The sequence below is a fragment of the Sinohyriopsis cumingii genome, chromosome 6, assembly GCF_028554795.1.
Source record: "Sinohyriopsis cumingii isolate HCF-2022 chromosome 6, ASM2855479v2, whole genome shotgun sequence".
Lineage (NCBI taxonomy): Eukaryota > Metazoa > Mollusca > Bivalvia > Unionida > Unionidae > Sinohyriopsis > Sinohyriopsis cumingii.
Genome location: NC_142966.1, coordinates 37,508,281 through 37,523,101, shown reverse-complemented (window position 1 = coordinate 37,523,101; position 14,821 = coordinate 37,508,281). Strand labels below are relative to the sequence as shown.

Here is a 14,821-nt window from a genome sequence, read left to right as displayed (position 1 = left end):
GTCGTTATTTTAGTTGTCAGTTGTGGGAAATATTCCTGAAAATTTTACTTTAAAAACAATGTTAATCGACATCAAAACACTGTACACATCGCCGTTAGTTAGTCTTCAAGACCTTGACGCCCACAACATAAATAACATGTAGGACTAGTTAATATTAATACTAGTAATGTATTAGTCAGACTTTACTTACTCTGATGTCTGTCTCACATTTATTTAAATAAAGTAACGATAGCGTACACAAAACATTTTGAAATAATACAACTTGTGGTTTGTTTCACTGCATGCGTCAAGCCTACATTATCGGAAATAGGTGATTCTGCATTACGTGCCATTTCACATATAAACGCCAAAAAACGTTAAGTAAATCAAATCCTAAATCTGGACCGACTTCAAGGATTGGAACAATAAAAAAGTCGATTTCATGCAATTTCACTCCAATTCTCTATTAGTACTTTTTTTTAAAAAAACCTTACATTACAAGCATATCCCAATCTACCGATTTTATCCTTGCATCTAAAAACAATCCATTACGACCGTACTACTGCATTCGACAGTAAATATTTGATTGCATAACTATAATTCATTATAAATCATAGATGAGATGCAGTTACATAAAATGAATCAGGAGAAGAGAGAATGTTATCCATACTTTTGTATGGATTGGGCCAATGAGGCCGCATTCTTCAGTGCTATAGTTTCACCTATTTCCACTTTATCACATCAATCGCCATGTTGGATTCTCAAATATTAAGCGTATAAGTAACAAAAATATAGTTCTATTTGTCACACTAATATTTTGTATAAATCCACTCTCTGAAAATGATAGCCACGAATTTTAAGACATAATGGGATATAAATTACATCCTGCTATATAATTTTGCATGAAATGCAACATTTTATACAATGTACTCAGCAGGCACTACATTTAGTTCACCTTAATTTTGACCTTTTTCCTATCGATCAGACGCTCATGAACTACCGAAAATTCAAATGAACGCGCTTACATGGCACGGATGATAAACCTTGACCTTTGGACGTAAAGGTACCTACTGATTATAAATACTCCCAACTTCCTTTAAATACAGATAATCTGGTTATCGATAGATGACTACTATGAAATTTATGGCTCAAGTACGTACAATTTCAGTGATATTCAAGTAAATGTAGGTTAGTTATCGAAATATTTTTGCTGCTTTTCATATCTTTAACGGTAATGTAGGAGTGGATTATGTGGATAGACTATATACGAAACACCTGGAGCTGATAATTTCTGACAGCTTGGATCTTAGATTAAGAGCAGATTCATACTTCATATTATCGGATAATTCTATTTTTAGTATATCATAGTAAATTGGTTTGAGATGTAAAACACAGTATGTACTGTATATAAATTATCCCAGATGTGGATTCTATTTTTGTTCTTTTTGTGGAGCCACACCTCCAGTATTGAAAAGCTCTTCATATTGGTTGATTATTTAGTGTTGAATGACATATTAATATCGTGAGAAGTTATATAAGCACTCAGAGTAATGGGCCCCACCCAGAGAAACCATGGAACAAAACACAGACTTGTCAAGCAGGACTCGAAACCCCCCAAAATTGAGACCATTATGCTAACTGCTGAGCCACTTTGGCTCATTAAGTAAAATTCATTACAGTAATGCATCATTTATCTGGACTGAGTAGGAGACACACATTTTCCACATAAGTTTCAGTATACCTTAATTTATTACAGAATAAATTGTGCATTTGAGACACACATTTGTTTCATATGATCAAAAGTATGAAAAGTGTGTGTGCATTTTATAAAATGTTATGCTGTATATGTAGAGGAGAATAGCCATGTTTGTTTTGTGCTTTTTTATATTCCCAGCATAGATCATTTAACTTTCTCCTGATAGAAGGTTAATATCATTCATACAACAGGTACCAATCTTGGGTGTTCAGCTGTAGGAATCACGCCTCTTTAAAAACAAACGGTACTGAAAAGTGGATTATATTTTTAAACTCTATCTTTATTTGTTCACTTTAGTGTACATCTTAAAGATCTTGTTTTAGCACAAAATCAATCACACATACTTAAAATTTACTTGCCCAACAATTGCTATTTGGATACATCCACCTACTCCCAATAATTGATATGTAGGTTCCTTATGTTTGTGATATTGTTCATGAGACTAAATCCTTCATACTCTGCTTGCAGTTTATGATATTTTCATAATTGTTTCATATTTAGATGTGGAATAACGAATAATTATGGCATACACCATTGCTCAAGGGATTGTTGACTGTTTGCCTCCAGGTCAATATTTATTCAATGTATTTCATCATAATAGTTTTGTTTTCTGAACTCAGCTAAAATCTCAAGTATTTTTATCAAAGTTTAAAACAGAATTTTAGTGATAAAGGCATTGGCCTTTTTATATATCAATCACTAAAGCTTCTATGATAGTACTGGGAATATGCCATAATTACACATGCTCTGTATTACTGGTAATAGAATCAGCAGCTACCAACACTCAGAACTAAATGTTTTATAACAGAACATAATTATTCAGTTCCTTGAGCTGGGCTAAAGTTTCAAACAGTCATATATAAACATTGATTAATTACCAATTACTATAAGCAATGCACATCACATCCTATTCATGCAGGACAAGTGAACACTAATGGCAAAGAGAAGTAGTACTGTTCATCGGTCTTGTGCTTTGCTTTATTTACGATTGATGGACTTCCACAGGAATTTTTAGGGGGTGGAGTGGGGTTGTCAAACCCAAATCAAAGGTGCTATTTACACACTGCATAATGGATTTTTTTAAAAAAAATCCCATGAATACAGTTTTATAAACAGATGCTCTTTATTTGATTGAGAGACATAGAAATAGAGGGAGCTCAGGGATGGTCCTGGCTTTTAAAAAGCTGTCGCCAAAAAATCGCCAACCTCAATATTTTGTCGCCAATTTTCAAAAAGTGTCGCCAGAACAAGCAGTGTACATTTTTCCAAGTGTTAATTTAATCTATTAATGTAACAGGCAATGAAAATTACAAAAGATGAGTTAGTTAATACTTTAATTACAACAAGCATTAACAAAATGTTACAAAGTGTTACGTGAAGGTCCGTCAAAATTTTAGGGCTGCCCACTTGTTGAATGCAGTCTAATTTTTCACATCTGTACATGCTGATTCTCATTAAATTCTCGAGAGATGAGATGCAGAGTTTATTTCTGATGTCAGTTTTTATGAGGTTCATCTTACTGAATCCACGTTCACAGTCTACAGTGCTGACAGGTGACACCAGTAGTCTCTCAGCAGCTGCAGATGCGCAAGGGTACGTTGCCCTGGATCTCACTGCCAACTGAATCAAGTCTTTAACTCCTCTATACACCTTACCATTCTTGAGAACTTGAACCCTAGCATAAGCCACAAAGCCAGCCAACTCCTGACTAACCAATGCATTATCAACTTTAGTTGACATTTTAATAATAATAAAACCCTATGATCGTACATTGCAATGTAAGATAAGTGACATATAATGCGACCGTCGATTGCATGCATTACGTAATTAAATGCCCCCCTCCCCCCCTTTATGGCTAGCTTCACAAAGCTTGTAATTACTTTTTAAATCCCAAGAATGATCACTGAAAGCTGTATAAATTTTCTCAACAAGCAAAATAGGATCTCCATTCCCACGAATGAAACTTTCACGAGTCAACACCTGGCAATATTGGACCGTATATATAAGCATAAATTTACACCCAATTTAGGGATTCTTTCACTCCTGTATTTTGAGAAATAAATAATTATTTTTGTATTTATACACAGTAGTCGGTACTTCAAAGGTTATCAGTTTTCTATGACGGTTCAGCAAAACTATTGTATTGGTATATGTAAAAAAAACAAAAAAAAACAGAAGGATTAGCCATTCAATTAATTGTATCTGTTCTATTCGCGTCTTCAGAAGTCAGTCAGTTGTAGGTATAGTTCGGTAGCATGATGGACTGTATCACAGCATACAGTACTCAGCCCAGATGTCAGCATAAGCAGATTATGATGTAACAATGCACTATAAAGATGGGGTTGTCAATACGAACAAAGGATTGTTTGTTTAACAGATAGATTCCAATGCATTGCTTAGTCAAGTTTGTGGCTTCGTTTCGTTCTCCCTTTTAATTTATCCAGTCCAAATCTATGATTGTATGTACAAATTAAATAACCAAAAAGTCTGTCGCCAAAAAAATTGCCAGATGGGATATTTTTGTCGCCATTATGGAAAAAAAATCGCAATTTGCGACATTGGCGAAGCCCAGGACGATCCCTGGAGCTGAGTATTATTAATTCATTTAGCAGTTTCTTTCAAGAATTTTGAAATAAAAAATGCTGCATTTTATTCATGTACACTGGATTTCTTTCAGGTAAAATAGATAAGAATTTCTTTGGATAGACCTTACAGGCCAGTCACTTATAACACTGGAGGGTCCTGAGCTCAGTTTAGATGTGATGTTGACATGGGGTTTTCAGTAATAAACTTAGGATGTCTGCTTGGTCCTAAATGAAAATTTTGCCTGTCTAACCTACAGTATGGCGAACATTGTGGCCATCCTGACAATCTTATTACAGCTACTTTTCCTTATTGAGGATCATATCAACATGGTGTTTTACCAGAATAAATGAAAATTCTGATCTTTAATATATCCAAATATGACCACCACAGAGCCATCTTTAAAATCTTATTGATGCTTCCCATTCTGTAAGGAAAGTCACGTTCACTTGGGATTTTCATTAATGACTTTTTATCATATCTGTTTGATTCTGTGTCAAAATTGTGCCTATCTGAGAGTCAATATAGCCACCACAGCAGTCACCTTAGTGGTAAAAAAATATTTTTTGGTCACATGTCTAGCCCATCCTGAAAATTTAAATGGTTGTTCCATTAATCATTTACAATATTGTTCTTGAGATTTTATCCATTTTTTACATTGTACTGTAGAGGAGATTACAACTAACATGATTTCCAGCAATTTCGCAAGTTTTGCATACTCAGGTGTAGAATTCACAATAATTATGAGATATACCTTTGCTCTTGTAATCTCTGACAATTCTGCATATGCCATCAGCTTTGCCTTTAGGTCATTGCACAGCCAGTGTATTTAAATGGCAGTCAGTAAGGATGATGATTTGGTGGGCACCAAGTAGTTTCTTTTTTTGGAAAATATTGAAACAGCTTCTTCTTAAAAATGTGTAAACAGAGTTTTACCAAACTTGAAGGAGAATATTCTGGCATGAAGATCTATTAGATTTGTTAAGTTTGATGCCCATCTGTTATCATGTAGGTCTGTGTTATTAAAACAGAAATATCTTTAAACAACAGCTTCTCAAAAATTGCTGAACAGAATTTGACCAATCTGTCAGAAAGTGTATAGCTAGCTTTATATATTGCTACTTAGTAGGAAAACCTTGACTTCACATCAAATTTGACCAAAAAAAACATCCTGGCATAAAAGACTTTCAGATTTATACAGATGTTGCTTATCCACCATCCGTTATGGCTGCCATTGCTAAAAATAGCAAAATGTTTAACAATGACTTCTCAGAAACTGCTTTACAGAAATGGACAGAAGTTCAGCCAAAGCATTCTGATAATAATGTCTTTCAGTTTTTTTATGAATGATGTCAATTCACCATCAGATATAGCTGGTGTTACTAAAGATGGAAAAATCTCCAACAACTTTCAGATCACACCTTAACAGACTTTTATTAAATTTGACAGAAAGTTTCCTAGCTTGAATGCCTTGCAGATTTGCAGAAATGATGCTCTTTCATAAAAGTTTAAAAAAAATTGTATAGTTTTATCTGATAGAAATTGCTAAACAGACTTTTACCAACTTCACACAAAGCGTCATGGCACATGGACCTTTCATGATATAGATGCGCCATCAGCTGCAGATAATGTTTTAAATTTTGTGTTAGATAAACCCTGTAATATCTGTTTTCATGATATCTGAAGTCAGCAGTACTGAAAGAAATTAAAGTAGACAGCATCATACTGACCCAGAGTTAATGCAAGGAAGTAACCCATGATATGGAGATCAAAGGTTCAAACCCCAGCTGAGACATACCAAAGACTTATAAAAATGGTACTAACAGCTGCCTCGCTTGGCGCTCAGCATTAAGAGGTTAGTGTTAGGACTGGTCAGCCTGGTTGTCAGGATAATGTGTCTGGGTGCGACGTCATGCTATTTGTCTGTGGCATGATGCCTCAGTGCTGGACATCACTGTAAACTGCCACACTGCAGACATCATAGCGATATGACTGAAAAATTGTTAAAGCTACATTAAAAATCCAAATCACACACACACACACACTATGATATGGACTATTTAGAATCACAGGTTTGAGAAATCAGAACATCTTTTGTCTTTTCCGTCAAGTTCAGAAAGAAACCTCAGATGTAATTTGTTGCTATTGAGAAATGGATTCTGTACTTCTTTCATTCACATGGAACAATATGGTAGGGAAGGTGACACAGTCATAATCAGAACAATCTCGGCCTTTGCTGCTGCTACATGTACTCTGCAACAGGCCAGTCACCAAATACATCAAATTAAGGTGTATTCCTACATCTGCTTCTAAGGTTATTGCCCGACCTGACAAATGGCTGAGTAATGTAGTGATTGAGGCATCTGTTATGCAGGGTTCTTCCACTTGCAGAAAAATGTTTGAAACAGAAGAAAACTTAATTTCTGAGTAGAAGATGCATAATTCATAAAATAATACAAATTACAATGAGAGATTCAGGGGGCATGTTGATTGTATAAATATCTTTTCATTTTTAAGCAGAGAAAATGATTATTTCTATCTGTCTGTCTGGTCATCCATCCATCTGTCTAATCTAATCTAATCTAATTTAATCTAATCTGATTTATCAATGGTCTATGAATGAAGATCAATCACACCAAGATTATTAGTGTAGTAAGCTTTTCTTTCCCTTCCAGTTTTAATATATGTGAGAAATTACATTCACATGCTAACATGAGTTGAGATATGTCAACCACCCATATGTCAATCAACAATATCAAATGCACTTCGTCCTCATTTACATAAAATCTGGTGATCAGTATTTTTATATTCTCTGAGATAGGCTCAAGAGGCAAATGTGCAAAAAATGACAACCAGTGTCTTTTTCCAATATTTTTTGACCATATACTTGTATGTAGCAATAAATGGAAAAACATCATATATAGTATATGATGGATTTTACATTATGACACCTGTGTCAATGCTGGGGAGGTGAGTTTACCTGCAGTGTTGGTGAAGAGGGCATTTTGGTATATGCTTTGAAAGTTCATTGATTTGCAAAGGCAAACTATTGTAGTTATGCTAGTTTTTCTTTTTCTATTAAGATTATGTAAAAACTCCAGAAAGTAGTCACCAAAGTTCTTTTTATTCTTTATTGCAGATATCAGAAACAGACTCTTTGTTTTTCTTGAAGACTGCAAATGATGCTGGCCAGCTGGCATACTGACAGATGTGGCATTTTGCCAAGTACAAAATTATCAAGAGATTTTTATAATAAAAAATAGAAGTCTTGACATTTTATATATCAACATTCAGACAATATGAGCTGGTTTAAGAAGGGTCGGACTGGCTCCAAGACATCACAGAAATCATCAGATATAGTCAACCCAAGTAGCAATGAAAATTTTGATGGGCGATGTCGACGCGACACAGATCCTCAGACCTGCTTGGAGGTGTTTCAGAACCACTGGAGTCAAGCCATTCATGTCATTGACAGTAAGCATGTCGTGACCAACCCACAGTGCTCACCAGATGAGGTGGAGGCCGTCATTAAGAATTTTGAACAGATGGTAACACTACTTGCTGCAGAAGAAGCAGAGCATGGGACGCCAGGACCTATTTTGCACTTCCTCATTGAGAATGAAATATTGGAAAAATTCTTTGGATGGTGTCATCTCAATACAGATTATAGAGAGAAACTAATATTAGAACAACTGAGAATGTTTGAGCATCTCATCAACCACTCACATCAAATCCTTCTGATCCACAAATCTGTGATACGTCCATTATTGAACTTGCTTGCATTTTGTGCAGACAGTCTTGTGTCAAAAGAAGTGGAGAATCATCTTGTTTTAATCTTACATCAAATATGCATTTGCATATCAAAAGAGCCACTTGTTTTAGAAAGTTTTTTTAACATGAGCGCCGATCATGGTTCAACCAAGTTTGTAATATTTTCTCTGTTAATATCATACATACATCATGAAGGGTCAGTAGGCCAGCAGGCCCGTGATGCTTTACTTCTCATTATGGCTTTGTCATCCAAGTATTCCTACATGGGACAATACATCGCTAATAATACAGACTTCTGTCCTGTAAGTATAAAGAGTTTTTGATAAATAGATGGATGGTTGCAGAGATTATATTGCTGGATACGTAGGCAGGCATATTACAGAAACACACACAGTCATGCAGCAGCAAATTTCGGTCTACACTGTTTACTGATGACTGGCATAATAGACAAGCAATACTATAGTATTTAATGTTTATAATATTTGTAGAGAGGTAATTATGTTACAATAATAATCACACCCGAAATGTTTTTATTTATCTGGTCTGTATTCAGCTTGCATGTTTACATGTGTATGTTAGTGGTCAAATATATCCATGATACCTGCATATTTGATCACATCTGCAAATATTTTTGCAAAACTTTGAGGTGGGCATGTGAATTTATCAGAGACAATTCATTCAGGGCATTGATTTTGTAACATTTGGCATGTAAATTATCAGGGACAAAGCTTTCAGAGCATTGATTTTGCACACGTAGACATATGAATTTATCAGAGACAAGACTTTCAGGGTAATTTTTGGGCATGTGAATTTATCTGAGATAAGGCTTTCAGTGCATTGATTTTGTTCAAGTAAGCATGTGAATTTATCTGAGTCAAGGCTTTCAGGGCATTGATTTTGTACAAGTAGGCATGTGAATTTATCAGCAACAATGCTTTAAGGGCATTGGTTTTGTACAAGTAGGCATGTGAATCTATGAGAGACAAGGCTTTTAGAGCATTTTTTGCACGTGTGGGCATATGAATTTATTAGAGACACGAATTTCAGGGTATTTTTGGGGCATATGTGTGTAGGTAAATTTATCAGAGACAAAGCTTTCAGGTCATTGATTTTGGGATATGAAGTTATCAGAGACAGAAGTTTCAGGGTACTTGTTTGGCATATGTGGGGATGTGAATTATCAGAGACACATCTTTCAGGGCATTGATTTTGTACAAGTAGGAATGTGAATTTATCAGAGATGAGGCTTTCAGCGCATGTTTGCATATGTGGGCATATGACTTCATCAAAGACAAGACTTTCAAGATATGTTTTTGGGGCATATGTGGATATGTGAATTTATAAGAGACAAGGCTTTCAGGGCATTGATTTTGCATGTAATGTTAAATATTCATGTATAGATAAAAACATTGCTTTCTATATTCATTCGTTTCTACAATGCCATCTGTTTTTTTAATTATTTACAGGTATTAGCAACAGGCCTAAGTGGTTTATATTCAGACCTTCCAAGGAAAATTGACATCTCATTTGAGGACTGGCGTGGGATAGCAGATGAAGATATTGCGGAGATGCCAGATATGATGATGTTTCTAAACACTCTAGAATTTTGCAATGCTGTAGTACAGGTAGTAACTTAGCTTATCAGGAAGTATTTTAAAAATTGGTGATTCATTATGAAGTAACTTATAATATTAAATTAAAAAGTAATGAGTCTGAAATAAAATGTGTAAGCCTTATATTTTCAGGTCAAGTTAATCATGGATACTTGCATATTCACACATAAATTTTTCAAATTTACTGAAATGTATGATGGAGGTTTTGCATCACTGTCAGCTGAGTTTCTTGGTGATATACAGTAGAAATATGTATGCTGCAAGTAGTTATGCATGCGACAGTACCATTTTTCTTTTTAAATTTTTTCTCAGTGGTTAGGCCGTGCCATGCATATACGTATTCTTCTGTCTGTAACACTATGGTTAAGTTTTTCATTTAAATAAGTTTCTCACACACTGTTGTCATTAGGTCAACTTTCAGGGTAATGCCTTTCCAATTAAAGTAGGTTAGTATAACCTATATTTCACACTTACCTAATATTGGTTATGTTTGGTTAAAGAGGAAGCAGCCAGGCATTCATATTTTATGAACAAATTTAAGTCCTTTTGATATGCCTTTCAAATTAATTGTTAAAAATTGATTTTAACTTAAGAACTTTTTTTTGCAGAGCCTACAGAAAACTATAACAATTCTAGTATTTTTTTTTGGACAGAATTTTATTTATCAGGTGGATAATCTGTACATAATGTAGATTGTTTTTCAATTATTCTTGAACGTTTCATGATAGCTTAATGTCCAGAGTTCATTATACAACAGCTACATGGACATAGGTTTACTATTTTCAAGTCTTTCTTTTATCCATCTGAACATGCATAATCTCCCATTTCGCATGTTTTTCTAACTTCTCATGTCCTGACATACCCATACCTGCACTGACTTGGCTGTACTGTACATGCATTATAGTTATACCATAGAAACATATATAATAGGTTCTATATACTTCTACTTTGATTTCTGTCAGAAAAATCTGAAGTGACTGTGTTCATAGAGGAGGGTGAAAGACTGGGTCACCTTGTGATTGTGTCTAATAAATGACTTAAGTTCCACCCGTTTTTAGGAGTGTATTCTTTGTTGAGAGGATGTAGGGTTTGTATTGGGTGCTGTTATGCACAGACCCTGTTTTGATGCCCATCAGGGAATGGATTATAACTCTAACCTGTATGGTAAAATTATTTCTTCATGCAAAATTCACTTTATTTTATCTTGCAAGATCCAGTAGAATAGTACTAACCATTCTATTGGGAACATATTTATGATTTCGCTTCTGTGTACCTTAATCTGTCAGAGAAATCTGGAGTGATTATGTATTTAGAAGAAAATTACTGAGTTGCCTTTTGAATGTTTTTGCTATGCAAAAGTTTTGGTATTGATGATTAAGTTTCATCCTTTTTTGGAATGTGCTTATTCTAGAGGTTGTGGTGGTTGGAGTGTGCATGCAAGGCAATAGGTGCTGTATCTCATGGACACAAACTCAGTACCTAGAGGACAAATTAGAATCCTCTAACCTGTATTATAATATTCTCTCTCCATGTAAAATTGCCATAATCTTTTGCATCTTTTTGAAGGATGCATCTAAAGGACTTTTAGCTTTGTTGGATGTATATTTGTGACTTTTCATTATAACTTCTATAGACCATAGGTTTTATATATATTGTGACACTATATGTCTTGGTATTCCTTAAAAAAATAATTTCAGAAGTAATATTTTTGTGCTCTGTATGTTCTGGGACTAATCTTTCTTTGTCATATGTCTTGGGACATCTTTTCAAATTTCATATTAATGTTTCGCTGGTAAAGGGTATCGGTTGTTGGATTTTAAAGAGATCATTTGAAACTTGCACTCACACTTAAATTTTATTAAAATAATTGACATTTTATTCAAAAATAATTTAAAAAGAAACTGTTAGTGTTGCTTATACCCTTCTTTTTAATTACAAAAAATGTGAAGACCAAACTTTTATAAATCCAGGTGCAATATTGGAAACTCTAGATGTTTACAGTATATACAAAATACTAAAAATTCAAATATTTTTACATTTTCATGCCACAATTCCCACCAAGAAATGCATATAGGTCTGTTTCATTACAGTATTCATTACACAATACAATTACATTTAAAATGTTTGAAAATAATCAATTAAATATTACTGCAGAGTAAAGTGTCCATCAAGGTTGTTTACCCTCAGGTGTTTACTAGCAAGTATATCGCTTCCATTTTTGTGCAACACCAAACAACTTGTGCTTGTATTATATTTTGTGTTCTGCTGTAGTCTGTGCTTGATGAAATACAGATTCTGATTTGATTTATATTTGCCTTTGTTTAAAACCAGATCTAATTCCCATGTAATATTTCCTTAGTTTTCTGCCAGTGCAAAGTCCTTAACTTGTAATGGCAGTATTCACTTTATTTTCCCAACCCTTTGATTTAACCCTGCATTTGATACTTGTTAAGTGCCAAGTTGTCCAATTTTCAGTTAACAGCTTATTTGAAATTGCTGTGACCAATCCTCACAGTTAAAATATATTTATTTGTGGTATACACTTCAGTAGATTTCACGGAATGTGTTCTCAAAATGTCACTTACAGTGCCCCAACTTTTCCATTGTTTCATTTTATTTTCTAAATGTCTTTGAATACCAATATAAAGAAACCAAGGATGACTTTGCTATGTCAGCCTACTTGGAATATAAAAGATTGGCATATTTAAAGTATTCCGAAGTTAGTTTCTGGGGGTTGGCTTGCATTGTAAATAGAATATCCTTTGTATTTGATAACCTGAGTTGAAACCATTGGTTTAATTTCTCTCTACTAGATGTGTTTATTTACCAACCAAGCTTCAATTGTTTGCCACCTTGTTATCATCATTGATACAAACAGGTGTTGTTATCATCATTGATACAAACAGGTGTTGATTTCTGCAGGATATAACAACATATACAGCATTTGTTGTCTTTAAGAATAGTTTTTCTATCCAGTGTTATAAAAAACATTGACATTTCACGCTCACAGTGAATGTATTTTATAATAATAATTTTTATTTTCAAATATTTTGTTATACTGTTAACCTGGATAAAATACACTCTTGGTTAATTTGCACCATACACTGTCATGCAATAATTGCCTTGAAGCAAGCATTGTTTTTTGTTTTTCTCTCTCCCTCTTTTTCTCCATTGTTTGTGATTTTATTGGATCCAATTTTAAGTTTGATAACTTATTGAACCCTCTGAGGATGGTCATATATGATTTTTTTTATATATCTTAACATCAGTGATTAAGACAACTATGGTCTGTTATCAAATAAGCATTCTATTTACTTACTTTTTTATATAAAATTGGAGGGAGGGCAAATTCAACACAGCCTGTCTCATTTCCATATGTTTTGTGATTTATGGTCTGGTTCTATAAAAGATTAACTGTAGGTTATGGGACAGTAAAAAAAAATCATTTATTTAATCTTGTCCCAAGATATACAGTACATGTACCTTGATTTCTATCAAGGAATTGACTGCATTTACAGGAGACTTAATAGCTGTGTTGATTAGCCAATGTGTCTGCTGCAGATGAATGCCACTATTCACAACTTTCTAAGTGCCTAGTCAGGAGGATGTAAGGGTTCTTGCATGAAGAGCCCTAACTCTGGACCCTGGATCTATATCATTTATTGGGTTCATGCTCTTTTTTGGCCACAACAACACAAGAATGTTGTTTAGTGCCTGCTCAGTTGGAGTAAAGTGCTTATCCCAAGAACATGCCACATTAGTCAACCTGGGGTGATCTGATGGTAGGATTTGAAACTGCAAGTCTGGCACATGAACCACCGAGCCACCATGGCTCCCCATGATTTTTAATAAGGGATGAATTATAACTCCCTAACCCATATGATTTTATATATACAGCAAAGACTGCTTATGTTTCAGAGGAGACTGGAATTTTAGACCCTGATAATTGAGAAACATATCCCAATACTTACTTGTCCATGTCGATGACTTGTATGATTACTGTCAGAAATAGTGTATAATGGTAATGAAATTTTCAAGAAACGACATACATTTGTATAAATACAAGTTATCATGAAGAGAAAAAAAATAATCCGGTAAGTTTTGGCATCTGATGAAAGGGTCACCATACTTGTACATGCATCAAATGGTGAATCGTAAAAATCACTTTTATGTGAAAGCATCTTTGTTCAACAAGTTAACTAGTTATTATTAGCCCATTATTGATTTGGATGGAAAGAAATTGTTAATAGTCATCAGTTTTCTATTAATGGGAGATTTTTTTTGTTGATATGTTTTTCAATGACATGCAAATGCTGAACTCTAGCTTTGTGTCTAAAGAGAATTTTTTTTTAGAATGTAAATTTTAAGACCGTATTTGGTGGAGGAAGAACCTGGGAGAACCCTGGGAAGAACCACCGACCCACGGGAAGCTAGTCACAAGCTTTCTCACAAAACCACACTGGCAAACCCCAAGAGGTGCAGACAGACTCCCCAGCCCCCAATACATATTAGTTAGAAATTTAAGCAGGGAATTTACACTACAACACTATAACAGAGGAAATGTATCTAAGAATGTAATAATTAATCATTACCTTTATATCTTCTTTGACACTGATTAACTCATATGCAGATTTTTTTAAAAATTGCTATGTCTGTTTGAATATGTACTGTCCAATAAAATTTACACTTTTGTCAATACTCTTGCAATGTGGTCCTTTGTTACCATTTTGTCTATGAGTAGGTGAATAGTGTGTATTATTAGTGGTAGTTTTAATACCCATCATGCATCTCCCCCTAGTCTTCATTTCTGCATGCCTCTGTCAAACCCATATTCTGTATGTCCTCTTTATAGATAGCCCACCCTCTGGTTAGAGAACAGCTGATCAGCTACATATACAATGGATTCCTTGTGCCTGTTCTGGGACCTGCATTACACCAGGTTTGTAATAGATATCTATATTTCTTTAGCTGAAGAGATGCTTTTTTCTTTGCTCTGTTTTAGTTGATTTGCATATGTATATGTTCCCAATTAGAATCAGTGTATTGCAAGCTATGTGTTCTTTTATATTGATAGCGAGTTTTACTGTATTCCAGATAGCATAGTTCGCAGTGGATATTC

At 34.4% G+C, this 14,821-nt stretch overlaps 2 protein-coding genes across 5 annotated transcripts in view; one reads left to right on the top strand and one right to left on the bottom strand.

The window, feature by feature from the left end:
• LOC149796727 (E3 ubiquitin-protein ligase SH3RF1-like) overlaps positions 1–887 on the bottom strand; it is a 61,303-nt gene extending 60,416 nt beyond the window's left edge. Inside the window, exon 1 of one of the 2 annotated variants that reach the window (XM_089961376.1) lies at positions 650–887. The gene's annotated coding sequence lies outside the window, so the exon portion shown is untranslated. The remainder of the gene's footprint in view (positions 1–649) is intronic. The other variant, XM_089961377.1, reaches the window with a different exon arrangement.
• Positions 888–1,035: 148 nt separating this feature from the next.
• LOC149796726 (FHF complex subunit HOOK-interacting protein 1B-like) overlaps positions 1,036–14,821 on the top strand; it is an 87,852-nt gene continuing 74,066 nt past the window's right edge. For all 3 annotated transcript variants that reach the window (XM_089961373.1, XM_089961375.1, XM_089961372.1), the window contains exons 1-4: positions 1,036–1,131; positions 7,458–8,391; positions 9,556–9,714; positions 14,555–14,641. In XM_089961373.1, coding sequence (XP_089817499.1) covers positions 7,618–8,391; positions 9,556–9,714; positions 14,555–14,641 — 1,020 coding nt within the window. In that variant the 5' untranslated portion in view covers positions 1,036–1,131; positions 7,458–7,617. The remainder of the gene's footprint in view (positions 1,132–7,457; positions 8,392–9,555; positions 9,715–14,554; positions 14,642–14,821) is intronic.